Source organism: Dermacentor albipictus, chromosome 8, assembly GCF_038994185.2.
Source record: "Dermacentor albipictus isolate Rhodes 1998 colony chromosome 8, USDA_Dalb.pri_finalv2, whole genome shotgun sequence".
NCBI classification, from domain to species: Eukaryota; Metazoa; Arthropoda; class Arachnida; order Ixodida; family Ixodidae; genus Dermacentor; species Dermacentor albipictus.
Genome location: NC_091828.1, coordinates 6063968 through 6088647, shown reverse-complemented (window position 1 = coordinate 6088647; position 24680 = coordinate 6063968). Strand labels below are relative to the sequence as shown.

At 43.8% G+C, this 24680-nt stretch overlaps 1 protein-coding gene across 1 annotated transcript in view; it reads right to left on the bottom strand.

Annotated features, from left to right (window-relative positions):
- Positions 1-6328: 6328 nt before the first annotated feature.
- Positions 6329-24680, bottom strand: part of LOC135910451 (inactive CLIP domain-containing serine protease A3-like) — a 122007-nt gene continuing 103655 nt past the window's right edge. Inside the window, exons 6-8 of the mRNA XM_065442488.2 lie at positions 18413-18587; positions 16553-16710; positions 6329-8664 (exon numbers count right to left, since the gene is read on the bottom strand). Coding sequence (XP_065298560.1) covers positions 8473-8664; positions 16553-16710; positions 18413-18587 — 525 coding nt within the window. The 3' untranslated portion in view covers positions 6329-8472. The remainder of the gene's footprint in view (positions 8665-16552; positions 16711-18412; positions 18588-24680) is intronic.

Below are 24680 nucleotides of genomic sequence, written 5' to 3'. Positions count from 1 at the left end.
TCTTCGTCAGGCAAATTGTTTGACGCCTGTTTTTCTTTCAAGACAATGATCATCCATATTTGCATGAAATGTCGCAACTCCGGTTAGTTCATTATATTTCTTATATAGCAGTGTCATCAAATGCGAAAGATGTCCCACAGGCTCCCTGGGGCTTTCACAAGTAGGTTGTTGACACATTTCTTTTCTTGAAAGTTTGATTCAGCCTGGAGTACGTGTTCACTGCCAGACGAACAGCAATTTCTGCGGCACTGGTGGACTATTTCCCCAGATCCTTTGTATGGTGCACCTTATTTAATCCGAGCTTATCAGGATGTACTTAAGCGCGTCCGAAAAATGTGTGTACCTCCTGGAGTAAAAATATTTTTCTTTAAATTACACTCGGAAACACTCCCTGCTGAAGCTTGGTTGAACTCGAAGGCTTGCTTTGTGCCGTGGTCAGCAAACAGTCGGCTCTGTCCATGTGCCGAAACCATTGATCACTGCTTCTAGACTGTAGGGACGCTGTATTTTTTGGGGACATTCTCCGACGGACGCTTAAAAAAGGACATTGACATGATTCCATATACAATTAAGTTTCTACCGTTTAAGGTTACGAATGGTCCTCCCTATGACATGTTCATAGTACTTGGTTTACATAGCCTATCGAGAAGTAGACTGTGTGATCACCATGCCGAAAGCCAGCGATCTACAAAGTCCTTCTTTCTCGAAAGCGCTGCTTATGCAAGAAGTGTGTACGCTGCACAGGAACCTCCGCCAGACTGGATGCACTTGTCGGATGGATGTGTGCGTTTGCCTGAGTTTTAAGTCTGTAGTTGTGTCCACTTTGTAATACACCTTCAGTTTTCATTTCCATGTAGTACAAGGAAAAGAAAAGTTTGGGCTGGTGCAGTGGTAAGATGCTGGGCTCGAAATCCTCAGGTCCCAAGTTCGAAGCCTTGGCGGGGAAGTTATTTTCTTTCTTTCATATTTTTCTTTTCTGTACTAACGAACACACATAGCCTTAAAGAGGTCCCTGTGAATTTTTCTTTAAATATTGATCAAAACCTGCAGAACTTTACACTACAGGACGCCACACTAAGGACAACAGCACGTCAGACAAAAGAATGACAGAAACAACGTCCCAAAATATGACAGACTGAAATTTCCTGTTGTGGTTTTCAAGTGCGAAGAACTGCAAGTCGTTCACACAACGGTTTGAGCTGTTTCTAAAGACAACCTGCCTTGCCAAGTGCATGTCCCAAGAAGCAAAGACAGCAATCCTGTTCAGCATAGCCGGTGAAGACGCATTAGAAGTATACAAGTGAGTCAAACGAGTCAGAAGTGGTTTTATTTAGGCATAAACTTCAGCAAACAACTTCTCGTTTGCTGAAGAAGTCGACAGGCACGACTACGAGGCAGTAGTCGCTAAGTTCCAGGAGCACTGCGTCGAACAAGAAAATGAAGTCTATGAAAGGTATGTGTTCCGAATACGCCTACAGGCTGAGGCTCTGCCGTCAGAGCTATTCCTGCGAGAAGTCATGAAACAGGTGCCGCTTTGCAACTTTGGTATTTTGACTGACGGCATTGCTCAGGACCAAATCATCTTTGGGACGAATTCACCTCGGCTACAAGAGAAAATGTTCAGAGATAAAGGTCTAAACTTCGAAAACCAAGAAAAGTATGTGAAGGGCGGCAGAGACAGTGGGTGGTTTTGGCTGCAACTATGGATAGCTAGTGCACATACAGAAGGCACACGTGACGATACAATACAGAGGTATCTTGCTGAGGGAAGCAGTTTTATTTCTCTTTCTATTGCCCCTTTTCCTTACCCCCCGTGTAGGGTAGCAAACCAGGCGCTCGTCTGGTTGAACTCCCTGCTTTTCCTCTCCTTGCTCTCTCTTGATTCCATTGCTGTTCATAAAGAAAGCTCATATCAAGCTTCAGAGATGATGTGAATACTGAAGACTTTCCCTCAGAACAATATGTATTATCCTTATGACATTCAAGCAGTTTTTCAAAAGCATGAAAATGAATGAGACTGCACTGCTTCGAGCACTGGGTTATTGCAAGCAACTTAACCAAGTGTGAAATTTCGGTAATACAGTCCGTTCACGAATACCAGATTAGATTTTGCCTGATTAGAGTGTACTTTGAGGCTCACCTTGCAGTTTCATATTTTTGCCGATTCAGTGAAACTGAAATGGTTCCTATTAGCATACTTTAAAACTGGTCTAACACAGGTTACCTACCTGAGTACATTAACAGATTAGGATCCTTGCCTTAGTTCCTAGGGAAAGAACGATAACATCTGCACTAGTTGCATAGCTTTGCGGTAATCTGAGGTATTGAGCTCCGCTTTAAGGTAATGTGCTGATGGAGCTAGAATCACACGCATGTAAACGATATTCGGTGACAGATTTGATAGCTTCCTGCTTTAGCTTGCCACTGCGAGTACGAAATTCTAGCGCCCTGTTTTGTTATTTAGCAAACAAGCGTACTCTTTACAGCGGATTTAATGTTTGTCAAGAGGCTACGACACCACCCTACGTGCTGCTCAGCATATTGATTTAAGGTTCTTGATACAGATTCGCAACACACTAGCATTGCGAGGCACATGACGAGAACGTAGACGACATCCATGTCTGTTAAAATGCTACGATGCTACGTACACAAGGAAAGGCTGCCCCTTAATATTGTATTCTCACCTTTTGCGCCTTTAAAAACATTTAGAGAAGATTTCTACGCATAATTACAGCACAAGCGCAGTTAATGACTAAACAGGTTAGCGTTAAGATGGACGTTTTCAAAACAAATTCCATTTCACGCTCAGTAATCACGCACTGATTGTTTCCGGCTTCCTTCAGGGGCAGAGATGGGCCTTTTGGTCGGGGCTTGCAGCTACGTGGGGTGCAAGAATATGACTGGGAGCAGGCAATGCTTATGCGTAATTACGAGCAATATACGCACAACGCTTCTTCGGAAAGTGAGGCTAAGCACAGGTAACGCGAGGATCTCACTGCACTGACACGGCGACTTCGCTGCAGCCGAATTCCGACTACAGCATATGCGGTGAGGGTAGCTATATGGGCTTGTGGGTAGGTCGTGTTGTAATTTGTTGTAGTGCAGGCAGAATAGCACAGACATAGAAGGAACATGGGATAACACACAGCAGTGATCGATTAGCTGCGAACAGCTGTTGTTTACGTATGCCGTCTGTCTTCGCACTGAACTTCAGAAAGCACCGTTGCGCACTGCAAAGAAAATCTAAATTTCAAAACATTCCAAAATTGCAGAAGAGTCGTATTACTTCCTCCTAATAAAGACAGGCCAATAATATCAAACCGCAGCAGTACAAGCAGTAACCGCAGCAGTTAAAGATTGTTTTGTTTCTGCCACAGTACTTGGCAGCCGGCAACCCTGGGCGTCGCTTCAGCTGGACTGTTGAAATCGCAATCGTGTGAAATGAGCCCTCTAAAAATGGCACTGAGGCACGTGCGAGTCCACTGATTTCTTTCACTGCAGTAGCAACCTCTGAAACAGCCTTTGCGCCTTGAACTCGATGTCTTCTGAATCCATACGACATCAGCGCAGAGGATCTATATGAGCTTCGCCACAATGTTGCGCCCTTCAGACCAGCACGCTCGTTCATACCTGCCATGCTACAGGTATTGCTTTTACGTCTGCAATATGATTCAGTTTTATGCAGCTGCTCTGCTGTTGCCTTTCAAACGTAGTGCTTCTCGTCTCGCATCATAGATGAAGTTCTCCGCTAATTATCAACTAAACACAAGGTTGCTACAGATCATGAGCGCCTGACAAACTGGCCTACAGAATGACGGAACAGCACATAACCATCATCACGATCATCATCAGCCTGGTTACCCCTACTGCAGGGCAAAGGCCTCTCCCATACTTCTCCATCTACCCCGGTCATGTACTAATTGTGGCCATGTCGTTCCTGCAAACTTCTTAATCCTTATCCACCCACCTAACTTTCTGCAGCCCCCTGCTACCCCCTGCTACCCTTGGAATCCAATCTGTAACCCTTGATGGCCATCGGTTATCTTCCCTCCTCATTGCTTGTCCTGCCCATGCCCATTTCCTTTTCTTGATTTCAACAAAGATGTCATTAACTCGCTTTTATTCCCTCACCCAATCTGCTCTTTTCTGATCCTTTAACGTTGCACTCATCATTCTTCTTTCCATAGCTCGCTGCGTCGTCCTCAATTCAAGTAGAACCCTCTTCGTAAGCCTCCAGGTTTCTGCCCCGTAGGTGTGTACTGGTTAGACACAGCTGTTATACAATTTTCTCTTGAGGGATAATGGCAACTTGCTGTTCATGATCTGAGAATGCCTGCCAAACGCACCCCAGCCCATTCTTATTCTTCTGATTATTTCAGTCTCATGATCCGGATCCGCGGTCACTATCTGTCCTAAGTAGATGTATTCCCTTATCACTTCCAGTGCCTCGCTACCTATCGGAAACTGCTGTTCTCTTCCGAGATTGTTAAACATTAGTTTTCTGCAGATTAATTTTTAGACCCACCTTTCTGCTTTGCCTCTCCAGGTCAGTGAGCATGCATTGCAGTTGGTCCCCTGAGATAGCCGGAAGTCGACATAACCATGGGCTTTCGATAAATGTTTCCGCCGACCATCTCTAATGGAACATTACTGTGCGTCTTGTTATACCTTGGCACCTAATTTATCGTGCCATGACGTCGTCGGCTCTTCTCTCTTTTTTCTATAATTTGAGTGAACCAATCTTGCCTATGAACACGTTGCTTCGAGCCTCTCTGTACTTATCGTTGAAGTAAGCGCAAGGTGAGATTGACATGGGCAACAGCTGCACACTAAATTGCCTGTAACCGCCTCACATCTTTTGCGGGTTTCAAAGCGGTGTCATTACATTTCTGCTTTCCATGGATTCTCTGGTTGTCTTCTCGAAGACTGTTCGCGAATTTTCTATCACGTTGCTATGGTCCCTACAATATTTTTTCGCGCGCTCACCCACAAGTGTTCTATTACATTTTGGCACACGTCGCCCCCATCATTAATACCCGTGCCACACGGGCACAGCAAGTGACACTAACTTCATAATGCCTTATAAGTTAATGTCATTTGCGTGGTGCAACACGAACAAATCAAATGGCATTCGCCGTCATGCCATTCGTTATTTAATGCGCTCGCGAGAACTCATTCAACTGAAATATGCGTACTCTCGATGCCGTAGCTTCCCAAGCCACAGCGTTGATAGTATGCATTTCTCAGTGTAAGTAATGTATTTGAAACGTCTAAACCTGTAAGAAAATATTTGCACATAAGTTTGAAGTGCAACTGGCACTTTTACGAGAACGAAACTTTTCTAGATAATCATCTATTCATACCTAAAATACCCCATTTAGGGTTTTACATTAGGGGTGGGTATATTTAGGTCATATTTTCAACGAATGCCTTGAACGATGAATGACTAGAGTGGTGCACCGCTAAGGTTGGTGGATCATTCCAGCCTTTCACTGTTTTAACGAAAAAAGAGTTAAGATGAGCGGTCGTGCAAGTTGGAGGGGGATAAACAGCTTTTGAATGGCTATGACGAGATGAAGTGTTACGCGCAGGTGTGATATCGGTCGGTTGAAGCTGCGAGTGAGAGAACACGTGAGAATCTTTGAGAAGACGAGGACTGTTGCAGCTAGCGAAGCTGCGCAAAAGTTTGGCAACCTGTGAAACAGACGAATGTCACGTGGGGATGGGTTATATTTGTTGCACGGTAAGTCTTTCGTGGCACGCAGGATGTTCACGTGCAGTCTTTGTGTTCATGGACTCCACGTGATCAGACGAAATTTCTCAGGTTGGCGTTGCGACGGTCTTCCTGCGGCAGGCCCCATTTCGTTCCTGGGCTTCGGATTTGACATACATTGGGCACAGTTACTGTGGTCGATTCTAAAACACAACAAGAAACTGAAGCTAACTGTGTCATAGTATGCTTAGTTTTATATATTGGCTGTTTATTAGGGCAGTTTGGACTTGTGAAGGCATATTTAATTTTTCATTCATACCCTAACATTGCTTCATTCAAAAGACACTGTCATCGACATCATTGGGTCAAACGTCATTAAATTTTACGCATGGCAGCTCCACCAAATGAATGTTATTCAGGAACTCGAGGCCTTAACTACTGAATGCCATTTTCTGTACCCATGTGGCACAGGTGTAAGACCCAGAAGACGAACAATGCGAACAAATAAAGAACTTGGTAGTCCTCTTTGCTGACAGTATGTCCTATTTACATACTCAAATAATACACATTTGGGCAGTTTTTCCTTACTTTTTTGATGAACAGAAAACGGGACACTAAAATCAATGTATCTGTATGTATAACAATTAAAGATAAAATGCTTATCATCAATTCACTGTCAATGCAAATAGCAAATGTAATGAAAATCTCCTCCCTATTTTGCTTTCAACATGCATACCATATGCGCAAGAATGCATTGCGCTGATATTTCCATTCATGAAAATAGAATACGGCAAAACACCACGTTAACTATTAGAAATAAAGATGCTAAGTGCAATGTTTTGTTGTCGAAAGAAAAATCAACTACTTATGAAGTGGTGAATGGTGTGATAGACAGCCATGGTCTAAAAGAATTTGCACCTTTTAAAAAAAGAGAGCGCAGCCCCACACATGAATGTCATTTACAGTGAGGTTACTGGATGTAAATGCATAAAAGATAAGTAAAACGAAAATGTATACCTTGTCTCACAGGACATACACAGATATGGTAAAGTGCTATCGTAGAAACTGCATTTCTTAAACGCATCATTAATAGCCTTTTTTATAAATACCTGTGGACAATTAGGCAGAAGTCGTCACTAACTGGTATCTGTGCATTTTATTTTATTGCGATCGTCACGCCAAAATTATAGCTAATAATTCAAGAGGAATTTATTTTTGTCTTATCTCGGTCAGAACGAAGGCCTTGGTTCAGATTTCAGGTAATTGATTTTGAGTCCATCTTTCGGACTTTAGCTTTACTTATTTCAGGCACCGACACCCTGCCGCAGGGTTGAGTAAATGCCGCAGTCAAAAAGTGTTAAGGTAACATTCTGTGGTATACTAGAAGTGTTCATATGCTACATATATTTGGCTTCATCTGGCTCACAGAATGTTAGATTGCGTTCATTCTACGTAAGAGTTCATGTGCAATCAACTCTTTGGTGCTCTGTGGAAAGCGCCCATGAACTTAAGAGGAAGCTTTAGCTCGAGCCAAACTCCGACGCGGCTCCGACATGTAAAACGCAAAAACTTTTTATTCAGGGAAAAGCCCTGGACTTATTTCAACGAAATTTGTTGCATTTGAAAGAAAGCTAAATAATTTGTGACTGTTGGAAGCGGAATTTTGATTTAAGGTTGACTTTCTTACAGATTTTGAAAATTTCGAAAGTTTCAAAAGTATAGACGCACGAAGTTTCCAAATTTATGGCTCTGAATGAAGAGGTATCGCGGTGGTGTCAACGGCATCCTTTAGACCATTGAAAGTGGACAAATTTGTTATGTCATTTTATATGTTACAAGAAGTTACGTTGTCTACGAGGGTTCTGCGAAAGCGGTATTTTCCTATTAGAAGAGTTTTCTAGATTCGGTGTCCAACAAATAAATTTCTTCCGCTTTAAATGTATTATTAGATGCAATTCATACCATTGTCATATCACTTTTCATTGCTGAGTTACACAGTTATAAACTCGATAGTTTCATTTTCTGAAAATTTTCTATTTTTGCCGCTTATTTATAAAAAATTTATGGCCTAAATAAAAGTTCAAAGCCAAAATCACAAGATTTGCAGTTTTATTTTAAATGCAACAAACTTCTTCAAATTTGGCGCAGTGGTTGCCGAGAAAAGGGAATTCTCCTTTTACATGTATTTAGAAAGGATCACTAGAGCTAAAGCTTCCTCTTAAGGTTTCGCTTGAACTTTCCACAGTAGGCTGTAAGTGACAGCACGACTACTGCAATGATGTTTTCTATTTTTCTATTGGCTACTGAACCAAAACACAGATGGGTGATGGCAGCAGCTAAATTTATACTTATTGTCAACCATTTCATTAAATGTGTTACCATCAGCATTTTTACATGATCAGGAGAAATGTGCTACACATATGAAGTTGGGGTAACTCAACATGCGCCTGTTAATTAGTTCAACAGGATGTACACCATCGTCCGCTTATCGAAGGTAACTGAAATGTGTTTGACAACGGTAACACCCCTTGTCCTGCGTACAGATTTCCAGCATTTATGCCACAATGTCGAGCGTACATTCACGCTAGGTATGTCAGTGCAACCTTTGTACAGTACGTAGTGTAGTAATTCTCAGGTAGTCCAAGAACCAGTCCCGATGTCATCCATCCGTGTGCTTCGATGCTCGGCACCATACACATTGTTGTAAACTACAAATCAGCATCAACCCGTTGACCTCTTTTCTTCTTTTCCCGTGCCCTCTATGCTTTCGTGAAGCGCTCTCGAGGCAGACCCGTCGCCTCAGTGATAAAGTCCATGTTTTGGGTCACATCCGCGTAGACTGCTGGCACTCCCAGTTGACCGCAGGGCAGGTCGCCGTACGAGACCAGACCCACGAGCATGGGGCGTCCCTCGCTGTTGCGCTTGCACACCAGGGGCCCACCGTCGTCTCCCTGCAATTCCCAAATTCAGTGTGCGATGTCCTTTGTTAATGGTCATGAAAGCATGTTTAGGGTAAAACAACAGCACTTCATTTTCAACGCCTAAATTTTCAGCGCACCAGAAGAAATGCTGTAAACTACAATTCAAGAATTTCTCCAAATTGGGAGTCAGTACGAAAAGTCAATCGGAGCATGGACGCAGCGACCAGAAAGTATGCCAGAAATGCCGCCCACGTAAATGTCCACACACCTTCAAAATATTGTGTAAATTTTATAAATAAATAATTGCAACCACTGAGTGTACAACATAAAGGTCGTGGTTATAAACTGTAACAATACTGAGCCATTAGTTCAGCGTAATGAGAAACATGAGTTCAAAAATAAACGAATTCTATACTTATAACACAGAATAACAGAGGAGTATGGCGTCTTTCACTTTTTACTTAGAGTAAGTCCATCCGTTATTGCGATATTTCCCATGACTAATTAGCAGGGATATATCGCAGCCTGGTACGCATTCCATAATTTCAGCACTCTCGTTTAACGGTGCACCCTCTTACCCAGGGCATTGCTGGTTGTGGGTGATGTGTGGGCTGCTGCACAAAATTTATGGCGAGTTCTTGTTTCAAGACAGCAGCCTCATCACCATCATCATCAGCAGCAGCCTGGCTACGCCCACTGCAGGGCAAAGGCCTCTCCCTTACATCTCCAACTACCCCGGTCATGTGCTAATCGCGGTCCTGCTGTCCCTGCAAATTTCTTAATCTCATCCGCCCACCTATCTTTCTGCCGCCCCCTGCTACACTTCTCTTCCATTGAATCCAACGCGTAACCCTTAATACCCATCGGTGATGTTCCCTCCTCATTACATGTACTACGCATGCTCATTTCTTTTTCTTGATTTCAACTACGATGTCATTAACTCGCGTTTGTTCCCTCACCCAATCCGCTCTTTTCATATCCCTTAACCTTACACTCATCATTCTTCTTTCCATATCTGGTAGCGCCATCCCGAATTTAAGTAGAACCCCTTTCGTAAGCCTCCAGGTTTCTGCCCCGTACGTGAGTTCTGGTTAGACACACCTGTTATGCATATTTCTCTTAAGGGATAAGGACAACCAGCTATTCACGATCTGAGAATACCTGCCAAATGCACCCCAGCCCATTGTTATTCTGATTATTTCAGTCTCATGATCTGGATCCGTGGTCACCACCTGCCCTAAGTAGATGTGTTCCCTTACCACTTCTAGTGCCTCGCTACCTACGGTAAACTGCTGTTCCGTTCCGAGACTATTAAACAGTACTTTAGTTTTCTGCAGATTATTTTTGGACCCATCCTTCTGCTTTGCCTCTTCAGGTTAGTGACCATGCATTGCAATTGGTCCCCAGAGTTACTAAGCAAGGCAATATCATCAGCGAATCGCAAGGTACTAAGGCATTCTTCATTACCTGTTATCCCCAATTCTTCCCAATTCAGGTCTCTGAATACCTCCTGTACACACGCTGTGAATAGCATTGGAGAGATCGTATCTCCCTGCCTGACGCATTTCTTAATTGGGAGTTTGTTGCTTTCTTTATGGAGGACTATGGTGGCAATGGAGCCGCTGTTCTCTTTCAGTATTTTTACATACGGCTCGTCTACGCTATGATTCCTAATGCCTCCGTGACTGCTGAGGTGTCGACTGAATTAAACGCTTTGTCGTAATCAATAAAAGCTATATGATAAGGGTTGGGTATATTCCGCACATTTCTCTATAACCTGATTGATAGTGTGAATATGTTCGATTGCTGAGCAGCCTTTGCGAAATGCTGCCTGGTCCTTTGGTTGACAGAAGCCTAAGGTGTTCCTGATTCTGTTTGCGATTACCTTAGTAAATACTTTGTAGACAACGGACAGTAAGCTGATCGGTCTATAATTTTTCAAGTCCTTGGCGTCCCCTTTCTTATGGATTAGGATTATATTGGCGTTCTTCCAAGATTTCGGTACGTTAGAAGTCATAACGCATTGCGTATACTGGGTGGCGAGTTTTTCTATAACGATCAGCCCACCATCTTTCTACAAATATGCTGTTACCTGATCCTCCCCAGCTGTCTTCCCGCTTTGCATAGCTCCCAAGGCTTTCTTTACTTCTTCCGGCGTTACTTGTGGGATTTCAAATTCGTCTAGATTATTTTTGCTTCTATTATCGTTGTGGGTGCCACTGGTACTGTATAAACATCTATATAACTCTTCAGCCACTTGAACTATCTCACCCATATTAGTAGTGATATTGGCGGCTTTGCCTATTAACGCATACATCTCATTCTTACCTATTTCTAGTTTCTTCTTCACTGCTTTTAGGCTTCCTCCGTTGCTGAGAGCATGTTCAATGCTATTGATATTATATTTCCTTATGTCAGCTGTCTTACGCTTCTTGAATAACTTTGAAAGTTCTGCCAGTTCTATTCTATCTTCTCATATATGGGCGTTTGTTATTCAGATATTTCGTCTCCTGCGATAGCTTACAGGTATCCTGTCTAAGGAAGTTACTACCGACTTCTGCTGCACACTCCTTAATGATGCCCATACAATTGTCGTTCATTGCTTAAACACTAAGGTCCTCTTCCTGAGTTAAAGCCGAATACCTGTCTTGTAGCTTGATCCGGAATTTCTCTATTTTCCCTCTTACAGCTAACTAATTGATCGGCTTCTTATGCACCAGTTTCTTCCGTTCCCTCCTAAATTCTAGGCTAATCCGAGTTCTTACCATCCTGTGGTCGCCGCAGCGCACCTTGCCGAACACGTCCACATCTTGTATGATACCAGGGTTAGCGCAGAGTATGAAGTCTATTTCATTTCTAGTCTCGCCATTCGGGCTCCTCCACGCGCACTTTCGGCTATCCCGCTTGCGGAAGAAAGTATTCATTACCCGCATATTATTCTTTTCTGCAAACACTACTAATAACTCTCCATGGCTATTCCTAGAGCCTATGCCATATTCCCCCACTGAGTTGTCTCCAGCCTGCTCCTTGCCTACCCTGGCACTGAAGTCGCCCATCAGTATAGTGTATTTTGTTTTCACTCTACCATCACCGATTATACGTCTTCGTAGAAGCTTCCGACTTCCTGGTCGTCATGACGGGATGTAGAGGCGTAGGCGTGTACGACCTTCAATTTTTACCTCTTACGAAGTTTCGCAACAAAACCTTCCACCCTCTCCTTAATGCTATAGGATTCGTGTTTGTTGCCATCTATATCCTTATGAATCACGAATCTGACTCCTAGTTTTCGTCTCTCCGCTAAGCCCCGGAAGCACAGGGCGTGCCCGCTTTTAAGTACTGTATATGCGTCTTTTGTCCTCCTAACTTCACTGAGCCCTATTATACCCCATTTGCTGCCCTCTAATTCTTCCAATAACACTGCTAGACACGCCTCACTAGATAACGTCCTAGCGTTAAGCGCAGCCAGGTTCAGATTCCAATGGCGGCCTGTCCGGACCCAGAGATTCTTAGCACCCTCTGCTGCGTAGCAGGTTTGACCGCCGCCGTGGTCAGTTGCTTCGCAGGAAACACCTGCAGACGTAGAAGGCATCATCGAGGGCGACCAACGTGTACTGCATGACCATGAAACTTGCGTCGCATGAGCGATCGCTCGAGTGCACGGAGGGAAAGCAAAAGCGATACAAACAAATTGTGCTTCAAGACCATAATAAAAATAATACGGCTATCTCAATCTCGAAGACCTTTACAAAAAGTTACAGTGTCGAACGAAAGCCGAAGCATCGATTGCGATAGCAAATTAGTCGACAGCCATAATAAGTGGGCGTAGTAGCTTTATCAGCTCTATAAACCTGTAAACACTCCCTTAGTCAATAAATTACTATGCACGGTGACAACGCGCACAGGTAAACATGAACTCATTACACTTGATAACCGCGAACACTCGCTGCCGAAACAGTGGCGTGAGGAAGCGCTGCAGCCGCAGCGAGGCAAGTGACCTTCGTGCAGCTTATCCCTTCAACGCACACTGAGCGGCTAGAACACGGCACACGCGAAGCTACGAGCCATCGGCACACCCAGACTCTGCTCCCAAAGCAGATCATTATAACTTACAGCGCGCACTAAAAACACGGACAAAGAAGGGACACGAAACGCGAGCAGCGCTGTAAGTAATAGTAATGCAGATGTAAGGACTCGGCCCAGCTAGCTACCGTACTGCAGTCGAAATCAGTTCGCTTTCATGATAAAATTCTCGCCACCACGCACCACATGCAGTTCGTGACAGAGTGCAATCACCTCTCCTCCCTTCTCCCGGGTTCCTTGCGCGCGACGAAAGACGGCGGGCTTCGCGCATGCGAGATTGAGCCGCGATAGTCGGCTCAGCCTTGTACGCTTTCACTCGCACACGTAGCATGCGGCGACGGCGTCAGCGTCATCAACCTTTATACCGAACGTCGCGGCCACGGCAACGACGACCGAAGAAATGCACCGAAAGTGTCCGTATAATTGCTATCAAAACAAGAATACGTAGTGATGAAACCAGTAATGCGCAGAAATATGTGGGAATAACTCATTTCATAAAAGAGAACAACGTATACCACTAGACTACCCACTGCATTGTTTTTTCAGAAGCACCTTTGCATTTTTTCATCCCGACAAGCCTGCATGCGGTTTTTCATCCACGTACCTTATTTTAAAACAAATGACACTTCAATAATTAATTTCGTTTCTCCGCATGTAACGTCACACAACTAAAGTAGTGACCCTCTGCTGCAGGTTTCTTTTTGTGACAACTCGGCAAGTTTCTGCCTACATGACAGTGATTTTTGCATGCTTGAAAGTCATCATCATCATCATCAGCCTCGTTACGCCCACTGCAGGGCAAAGGCCTCTCCCATATTTCTCCAACAACCCCGGTCATGTACTAATTGTGGCCATGCCGTCCCTGCAAACTTCCTAATCTCATCCGCCCACCTAACTTTCTGCCGTCCCGTGCTACGCTTCCCTTCCCTTCGAATCCAGTCCGCAACCCTTAATGACCATCGGTTATCTTCCCTCCTCATTACATGTCCTGCCTATGCCCATTTCTTTTTCTTGATTTTAACTAAGACGTCATAAACACGCCTTTGTTCCCACACCGAATCTGCTCGTTTCTTATCGTTTAACGTTGCACTCATCATTCTTCTTTCCATAGCTCGTTGCGTCGTCCTCAATTTGAGTAGAACCCTTTCCGTAAGCCTCCAGGTTTCTGCCCCGTAGGTGAGTACTGGTAAGACACAGCTATTATACACATTTCTCTTGAGGGATAATGGCAACCGGCTGTTCATGATCTGAGAATGCCTGCCAAACGCACCCCAGCACATTCTTATTCTTCTGATTATTTCTGTCTCATGATCCGGATCCGCAGTCACTACCTGCCCTAAGTAGATGTATTCCCTTACGACTTCCACTGCCTCGCTGCCTATTATAAACTGCTCTTCTCTTCCAAGACTGTTAAACATTACTTTAGTTTTCTGCAGATTAACTTTTAGACCGACTCTTCTGCTTTGCCTCTTCTGCTTGGTCCCCTGAGTTACTACGGAAGGTAATATCATTAGCGAATGGCAAGTTACTAAGGTATTCTCCATTAACTCTTATCCCCAATTCGTCCCAATGCAGGTATCTGAATGCCTCCTGTAAAAACGCTGTGAATAGCATTGGAGAGATCGTATCTCCCAGCCTGACGCCTTTCTTTATTGGGATTTTGTTGCTTTCTTTATGGAGGACTACGGTAGCTGTGGAGCCGCTATGGATATCCTTCAGTATTTTTACATACGGCTCGTCCACACCCTCATTCCGTAATGCCTCCATGACTGCTGAGGTTTCAACAGAATCAAATGCTTTCTCGTAATCAATGAAAGCTATATATAAGGGTTGGTTATATTCCGCACATTTCTCTATCACCTGATTGATAGTTTGAATGTGATGTATGGTTGTGTAGCCTTTCTGAAATCTTCATTGGTCCTTTGGTTGACAGAAGTCTAAGCTGTTCCTGATTCTGTTTGCCATTACCATAGTAAATTAAATACTTCGTAGGTAAGAGACAGTAAGCTGATCAGTCTATAATTTTTCAAGTCTTTGGCGTCCCCTTTCTTATGGATGAGGATTATGTTAGCGTTCTTCCAAGATTCCGGTACGCTCGAAGTCATGAGGTATTGTGTCTACAGGGTGGCAAGGTTTTCTAGAACAATCTGGCCACCATCCTTCAACAAATCTGCTGTTACCTGGTCCTCCCCAGCTGCCTTCCGCCTTTGCATATCTCCCAATGCTTTCTTTACTTCTTCCGGCATTACCTGTGGGATTTCGAATTCCTCTAGACTATTTTTCTTCTATTATCCTCGTGGGTGCCACTGGTATTGTATAAATCTCTATAAAACTCCTCAGCCACTTTTACTATCTCATCCATATTAGTAATGATATTGCCGGTTTTGTCTCTTAACGCATACATCTGATTCTTGCCAATTCCTAGTTTCTTCTTCACTGTTTTTAGGCTTCCGCCGTTCCTGAGAGCATGTTCAATTCTATCCATATTATACTTCCTTATGTCAGCTGTCTTACGCTTGTTGATGAACTTCGAAAGTTCTGCCAGTTCTATTCTAGCTGTACGGTTAGAGGCTTTCATACATTGGCGTTTCTTTATCCGATCTTTCGCCTCCTGGGATGGTTTACTGGTATCCTGCCTAATGGAGTTACCACCGACTTCCATTGCACACTCCTTAATGATGTCCACAAGATTGTCATTCATTGCTTCAACACTAAGGTGCTCTTCCTGAGTTAAAGCCGAATACCGGTTCTGTAGCTTGATTTGGATTTCCTCTATTTTCCCTCTTACCGCTAACTCATTGATCGGCTTCTTATGTACCAGCTTCTTCCGTTCCCTTCTCAGGTCTAGGCTAATTCGAGTTCTTACCATCCTGTGGTCACTGCAGTGCACCTTGCCGAACACGTCCACATCTTTTATGATGCCAGGGTTAGCGCAGAGTATGAAGTCTATTTCATTTCTAGTCTCGCCGTTCGGGCCCCTCCACGTCCACTTTCGGCTATCCCACTTGCGGAAGAAGGTATTCATTATCATCATATTATTCTCTTCCGCAAACTCTACTAATAACTCCCCCCTGATATTCCTAGTGCCCCCACTGCCTTGTCTCCAGCCTGCTTTTTGCTTGCCTTGGCATTAAAGTCACCCATTAGTATAGTGTATTTAGTTTTCACTCTACCCATCGCCGATTGCACGTCTTCATAGAAGCTTTCGACTTCCTGGTCATCATGACGGGATGTAGAGGCGCAGACCTGTACAATCTTCATTTTTTAGCTCTTATTAAGTTTCACAACAAGACCTGCAACCCTCTCGTTAATGCTATAGAATTCCTGTATGTTACCAGCTATATTCTTATTAATCAGGAAGCCGACGCGTAGTTCTCTTCTCTCTGCTAAGCCCCGGTAGCACAGGACGTGCCCGCTTTTTAGCACAGTATATGCTTCTTTTGGCCTCCTAACTTCACTGAGCCCTATTATATCCCATTTACTGCTCTCTAATTCATCCAATAGCGCTGCTAGACTCGCCTCACTAGATAACGTTCTAGCGTTAAACGTTGCCAGGTTCATATTCCAATGGCGGCCTGTCCGGAGCCAGTGATTCTTAGCACCCTCTGCAGCGTCGCAGGTCTGACCGCCGCCGTGGTCAGTTGCTTTGCAGCTGCTGGGGACTGAGGGCCGGGGTTTGATTGTGTTGTTCATATAGGAGGTTGTGGCCAAGTACTGCACCAGGGTGGCCAATCCTCCTCTGGTGAGCAGGATTGGCCACCCTGCATCCGCTGCTGCATCTTGAACCACCGCTGCATCTTGAAAGTCAGGAACCATTGAAAGTCAGGAATGTGCAAACCTGGCAGGCAGCCGCTCCACCCTCTCCGGCGACGCACATAGAGCCTTCGTCGAGCTTGAACGATGGGCCCAGCTTGGTCTTCCTGAGCGCATCTTGGCAGGGCGCTTTCTCCACGATGCTAACGTTGGCCTTCGTAAGCACCGAAGACAGAGAGCCGCCTGCACAGAGGAAGCAATGCACATTGTGGGAGAACCCATCTAACGATGAATGTGCATGTTAATGCGATTAGCATTCAAGCAATCTACTGAGACACTCGAATGCCACAGCGGAAACGCTTCATGCATTAGCTGACTTAGTCTGGTGGCGATGACTCCCATCAGGTCCTGTCAATGGATGAGCCGTGTACTACATCCTCAGAAACACCACAGACGTCATTTTGTGATGCGATTTCTGATCACAACACCAGCCTTCGATTAGGCTTCACCTCGGGCACACAGCCATTATTCCTTAATGATATTTGTATCAGCCTAGAGAGCACGTCACTGTACCGACAATCAGAAAAAAACCTGAGCAGTCATCTCCCACTTTCAAATAACCATCTATTCTCGTTTTGCACGAGAGGGAAGCCGAGCACTGTCATGTTTACGCTGATGGATCAGCAACTATTCAGTGTTCGTCCAGAGCCGTGGTTTTGCCAACGAGTGATTCAAAAAAACTTCTTTCTGGGCGAGTTCGTGCATACTTGATTTGAATTTTGATTTGAGTTAACAGTCGGCGCTTGCGTCTTGTCCTTGTTATTTTTTGGTTCCATGTGTTAGCGCTGTTATGCTTTTCAAATCAACGAGAGCTACCAGCATCAGTGTCAAAACGTGTTACGAAACGACATTGACGGCTGTAGAATCTGCAGCTTTTGTCCCTGGACTTCATCGCGTCAGCCCTCGGTACCTTCACAGATGTTCATTATTCGATGACGTGCGGCGCGGACCATGTGAACTACTTGTATTGAAGATTAGACAACTAATCCACACATTCGCCGTGGAAGGAAACTACGTCATTATTAAGTGGCTTCCAAGTCACTACGGCATCACACATAACGAACACGTCGATGACGCTGCTCAGTTGGCTTTTCAAAGATACCGAAAAAGAGACCATATCACCAACAATGACAGATGCCGCGATAAAACTTCGAATGCACGCGCGAGATTTCCCGTTCTTTATCTGGAATGCCCCTAGATTTCCAGGCAACCCGCAGCGCAAGGTGGACTTTTCTGCTAGTGTGCGCATCCCAGCTAAACTCTGGCAACGCGAAGCGACCTTGCTTTCTCGAATATGGCTAGGAGTGGCTTTTACGAAGTGTTCTGCTATCCGAATGTAATATGCAGACAACTTGTGGAGATGCCTGTCGTAGCGAGGTGAATCATCAGCACGTTCTGTGTAACTGTTCTCGTCACAAATTACAAATTACACCACAATTATGCTCCCAATCTGAAAGCGCACTTTCATAAAGGACCATTCAGAGAGTAAATAATTTTCAAATGTCGACTTTACAAGCCATTGCAGCTGAAGATGATGAGGGCACTAACACAGTTTTTAAGGCAAACACGCGCACAATCGTCCTCGCTTTCCAAAAGTTGGATATTCCCTCATCTAGTTAACACCCCTGCCTTTCCCTTTCTTCTGTTACTCTAAGCGATTTTTGTTTCATTGTAAATCTGCGTAGATAGACCCTGTGTAACTTAGGTAAGCGAAAAATGGCTATTCGCATTAAGATCCTACAGTAACTTCATGGCATTTCCCATTGTACATCAGTGCACTGTTGTGACAACACATTACCTACAGTAGTATACTTGGTCATCAATAACAACGAACGCCTAGTGGCAATTCCGAAGGTACAGTAGAAAGAAAGATGTTAAAACGTACGTTTGAGGTTCTTTCCCCATCCGCTGATCACGCAAGCACTGGCGCCCACAGAGCCCTCCTCGGGCTCGGCCAGCACCACGCGTCCAATGGTCGGTGTGGTGGCCACTTCTTCCCGCAGCTTGAGGACGGCCACGTTGCGTATCTGCGCTGACCTGAACTTCGGGTGCACAATGACCTGTGCGCACAAGATGCCCGTCGGGATATCAAAAAGGAATTCTTTATTTGGGTCTTAAAAGTGTCGATCCATGCACTCATGCAAACATAAGTATGGTAATGAACACTTTTATTGGGCATTGCATAAAAAAATCACCGATGGTTACGGTGCTTCCTATTGCGAAATTTGAGTACTGCTCTATACGTGTTTTTCTTTCGCGATATATCAGCTGTCGCGTACGTCATATATAATGTGTCCCGTACGTCACGCTGCAAAACGAAGCGAAGTGCGGCGCGACTGCCTCGCTATTCGGCAGATCGCGAGAGGCAACGCGTGGGTGAGGCGTGGGCGCGGCTCACAGCCGCCGCCCAAGGAAGACCACCGCTCCTGGAGCTTTTTGTTTCCGTATGACTAACGCGCACTGCTTTGGCACCATCTCGCAGCCATCATCGGCACACAGCCAGTCTTACGCGGTAAAACGCTTTTCTTCTCCTGCTTTCGCCATACCCTCCACCTCGGCTTTCCGCCTCATGGCTGAGCTGCATCCTCCTTTTCCGATTTCCTCGCCCCGCTCTCTTCGCTATCTCCGTCTTTCATCCGACGCTGCCCTCCGCGTTCGCTCTTTCATCGATCGCGGTGCTTGTTCACACGGTTACGAGGGACGCTGACACTCGCCGCTGCAACGGGAACCTAAGAGCTGCTGTCTAAAACAGAACTACAAAGTGCCCCAAAAACCATATTCAGCGATGATGTAGAAAAAACTCTGTCCGACAAGTGTGCCAAGTTAAATGCTCGTGGATTAAATGCAATAATTTTATAAAACGTTCCCTAAAGATGTGCTCTAAAGTGGTATGGGAAATATTTACGCTTACTTCCCGTATCTCGTCGTAACCTTATGCTACACAATAGTTACGTTCGCCGAAAATGTAGGAAATGTTGAGGTTAATGACAGGAAAATGGATGGTGTGTCGCTTAATTACACTTTCTGCAATTATTTGTGTAATCAAAAGCTCCATAGAACATTTAATTACATATAATTACAGTCGTTGGTTACAAGTAGCACCAAGTTATTAGCAGTAATGCGCACACTAATAGGTAAAATCACCCCCTGTGGCTACTAGGTGACTATGGTTATGGGCTGCTAAGCACGACGTCACGGAATCGAACCCCGGACACGGCGCCGCCGTTTTATGAGGACGAAATGTGAAAACACCCGTGTACTTAGATTTAGGTGCACATTAACGAAACCCCGGTGGACCAAATTTACGGAGTACCCCACCACGGCATGCCTGATAATCAGATACTGGCTTTGGCATGAAAAACCCAATTATTTGTTCTTTAGGTAAAATCAATGCGAACGTTACGTGCGTGGATCTTGTACAGTTTTTGGCAAGACTTTCTGAAAAATCTGTTTCCAAATGTCACGCTGCCGTTATTAGCAACGCTTCCCGATACCTGCAATCCACATGGCGTCTCACATGTCGGCTCGGTCTCCTCCATGAGAGGAAGCTTTAGCTCGAGTGCTTGTATCTAAATACATGTAGAAGCAGAATACGTTTTTCTCGGCAACGAATGCACCAAATTTGACGAGGTTTCTTGCATTTAAAAAAAAAACTTAAATTGTAGTGACTGCTGGTTTCGAATTTTTCATTTACGTAGTCTATTCTTTATTACAAATTTACCAAAATTGCAAATTTTCAGAAAACGAAACCATCAATATACAAACTCTGTAATTCAGCAATGAAAAATGATATCACAATTCCGTGAATTGCACCTAATAGTGCATCTACAGCGGACAGAATTGCTACGTCACACATGAATCTCAAGAAATTTAGCATTATGGAAATACGGCTTTCGCAGAATCCTTGTACACAACGTAATGAAGTGACGTAAGACACGAAATGACACACCAAGTTTGTCCGATTTCACTGTTATAATAGATGCCGTTTACTGAGCAGCGATATATGTGCTTGCTGCAGAGCAGGCACATATATCGTCCATGTGTCGCCCAAGCACATGTGCAGTTTTTCTGGTGCGACAACTAAGATAATTCGTGACTATAACAGAGGAAATTACAGTGTTATTAACGCTAAACTTGAAACATTTCTTGTTAGTGTATTATTTCCTTGTTTCAGTAACCGAACAGTTCAAGATAACTGGGATTTGTTCAAAAACATGCTAATAACACTCGTTAGTCAACATGTTCCGTTAATTAAAATAACAAATGATAAACGTAACCCGTGGTTCACTAAGCCTCCTAACAAACTTAGAAATAGAAAGAAACGATTGTACGCGGCCACAGAACGCGCGTCCACTCCAATATCACGAAAAATATACACCGACTTCTTGAAAAGCTACTGCTCTAGAGTACGCGCTGCCCGAGATAAGTACGTTTCGCACGATTTGCCATCCCTGCTCACAACTAACACTATAAAATTTTGGGAATCAGTGTGTCCGGAGCGACAGTACAGCAACATCATTTTGCACGATAACGACCAAATTCCCTTTCCCGACCATGACAGTCCAAACGCTGTGAATTCATTCTGTTCATCAGTATACACCATACAAGACGACTCAAACGTGCCTGAGTTAGCTGATGTCGAGTACCCTTTTTTACAGCCCATCGACATTACTATCGATGGCATCGCATCCATTATAAATAATCTGAAAGTGTCCACATCAACAGGCGTTGACGACATAAACTCAAAGATACAAAAAAAACACGATATCAGTCTCGAGTAAAATATTATCGCATATATTCCGACAATCGCTATCGACAGGTATGCTTCCCCAAGAATGGAAAATCGCGAAGGTCATTCCCATCTTTAAATCTGGCAATAGAAATTCACCACTAAACTACAGACCCAGTTCACTTCCATGTGCTGTAAGACGCTAGAGCATATAATCACCTCCCATATTTACAATCATTTAGAGAAAAACAACTTTTTCTTCACAAACCAACATGGATTTAGAATGGGTTTATCATGCGACACGCAACTATTTGAGTTCATGATGAATTACATTTTAATCTGGACAAAAACCTGGAAACTGACTGCATGTTTTTAGATTTTTCAAAAGCCTTTGATCGCGTAGCTCACTGCCGACTAATTTTTAATCTGTGTTCGTTGTCCTTGGATTCACTAACGCTATCTTGGATTCCGAACTTTCTTACCAATCGGCAGCAGTTCACCGTGGTTAATCATTTTTCCTGAACTGGAATAAGGGACGCTCCTACCTCTACTGATAACTCACAACTTCAAATAAAGCTTTCTTTCTCTCTCTCTCTCTCTCTCCCCGCTTTCATACGTTTCCTCTGGTGTGCCACAGGGCAGTGTCCTCGGTGCACTACTTTTCCTGATTTATATTAACGACTTACCGAATAACATTTCTTCTCATATGCGGATCTTTGCTGACGTTTGTATAGTTTACCGAGAAATTGCTAGTACGGATGACCACGTAAAAATTCAAAATGATCTTGACTTTATTAACAGTTGGTGTAGCACCCGGCTAATGTTGCTTAATCCAGATAAATGTAAAGTAATGTCTTTCACTCGCAAACATTTCCTTTCCGACTTCTCATATCATAATAATAACAATCCTGTGTCTCTAGTTGCTTCTTTTCAATACCTAGGCGTAACCCTGACAACAAACCTTTCCTGGACTACACATATCAACATCTGCGGAAATGCCTCCCGATCCTTGGGATACTTACGCCGGAACCTCAGTAAGACGCCGACACATGTCCGCAAATTAGCCTTTCTTACATTAGTTCGCCCTAAACTTTAATTTGCTGCTTCAATATGGTTCCCTCATTACATTTATTTAACCACTATGCTAGAATCAGTTCAAAATAGAACCACTCGATTCATTTTACAAAATTACAACTGGAACGAAAGTATAACGCAAATTAGAAACAGTCTATCAATTCTTTTTTTGAACACTCGTCGTGATGCAGCACTTATACTGCTGTTTCACAGGTACGTTCACGGACCGAGGCCATCACCAATAGCTCTGCAAGTTTCTCCATTCGCCTCACCAAGATTGCATAATCATCTGTCTTTCACGCGCATCTACGGCAAAACAGACGCTTTTAACTCATCTGCGCTTCCACGTGTCATCCGCTTGTGGAACGACCTTCCCGATATCCTGGTAGCTGAGTCTAACAACGATAAATTCCATCACGGCATATACATTCATTTCTTAATTTTAAAAAAAAAACTTCTTGTCTGCGTTGCTTCCTGTATGGTTTTTTTACTTGTATCTTAGAATTTTTGAGTTTGTGTAAACTTGACTCTTCGTTGTATTATTATTCACAAAGCATTGTACAATTGCATAATTTTGTATAATTGTTTGCTCTTTATACCGTGTAAAATTTTTTTCCCTTACCCAATGCCCATTCTTCGGGCCTGTAAGGTATATTGAATAAATAAATAAATGAATAAATACAGGTCGTGGTTCTATTTTTTTTTTGCACTTTCGAGTTTTTCAAAATCGAAATTCCCTAAACCGACATTCCGCGTCCAACCGACACTAGAATTTACCTTCTCTCTCAAATGCAACAAATGTCACTAAAGGTAATCCTGGGGTTACCCCGGAAAAGCGTTTCTGCGTTTTCCATGTATTTGAATAGGCCGCGTTAGAGTTCGGCGCGAGCTAAAGCTTCCTCTTAAACAATTTGTCCGGGGATCAAATACATGTCTAATAACAGCATCGCCATTGCTAAAGATGCTGCAAATGAATTCTTGAACGCTACGCACCGTCAAAACAAGTAAAATATGTATTTTTTTTTATAAAAGAATGTGCTTGTTTGTGCCATAGGCTGTGCCCAAAATAACTGGTGTTGATGCTTCCATGTTTTTTTTTCTCTATTTATTAAGTAAAGAAAATATCACATGAACTTTAGAACTATGTCAGTTCGAAACCAGCAAAGCACTGCATGTCGCTGCTATGAAAAATGTAAACGCCAAGAAATTAGCAAGCTGAGGACCAATATTGTACTGAAACATTGTCGTTCAATAGCCTTGTTTAGATGCTTGTACATATGCAACGGCCAGTGAAAAATGTCAATGACACTGTCGTTTGTTCCAATGTATTACGCAGGAGCAGCTGTCACCGGTCGTGTATCCTGAGTAATTGCACTAAAATTATAGCCGCAACAGAGAGCACGTATAAAAAGCCGAAGTTCTGCAAAATCTACGAGGGCGAGTCAAATGAAAGTCAGCCACTGCGAATATACGACAAACGGGGTACTTTATTTAAAAGCAGTCTTCATGATTATTTAGACATTTGTCCCGTTGTTTGACGAGGTCGGGCGATTCCAGTCTCATTAAACTCCTTGGGTTGCTGCTTCAAAAAGTCTGCAACTGACTCTTTCATGTCATCGTCCGACACGAACCCGGTTCCCTTGAGCTGTTTTTTTTTTCGGTTGCCCAAAAATGTGGAAGTCGCAAGGCGACAGGTCTGAGCTGTATGGTGAATGTTACAGCGTTTCCCACTTGAACATTGCCAGTTTTGTATTAACCACATCACTGACGTGGGGACTGCATTGTCGTGGAACAAGATGACCCCGTTCGTCAATTTTCCACGTAGTTTGTTCATGATTGTTACAAGCAGCCGATCTGGCGTTCCACAATAGCGAAAAGAATTGTTAACCCCTCAACATTTAGCAAATTCTATCCATAATGGCCCCTGACGATCGAGAAAGAAAAGTCAACAACACCTTTCCGGCGGAAATGACGGCCTTTCCTTTCTTGGGGGTGGTGAATTCGAATGTTTCCGCTGTAAGCTTTGCCGTCGTGTTTTAGGTGCTTAGAAGTGGCGCCATGGCTCCAACCCGATCACAGATGGAGACAAAAAGTCGTCACCCTTATTGTGATACCGGATCAGATGAGTCAAGGTAGCGCTGAACTTCTCTGTCTTCTAGCGGTAGTTCAAAAATCTTCGGCAACCATTTCGCACACAAAAGCCGATAAACGAAATGTTCATGAATTATGGCGTGAACCAAACCATGACTGATGTTTACACGCTCTCCCAGTTCATCGATGCTTATCCTCCCTTCTTGCATCATCAGCTCATCAAGCTTTGCAATTTTGTTAGGAGTGAGTACGATGGCTT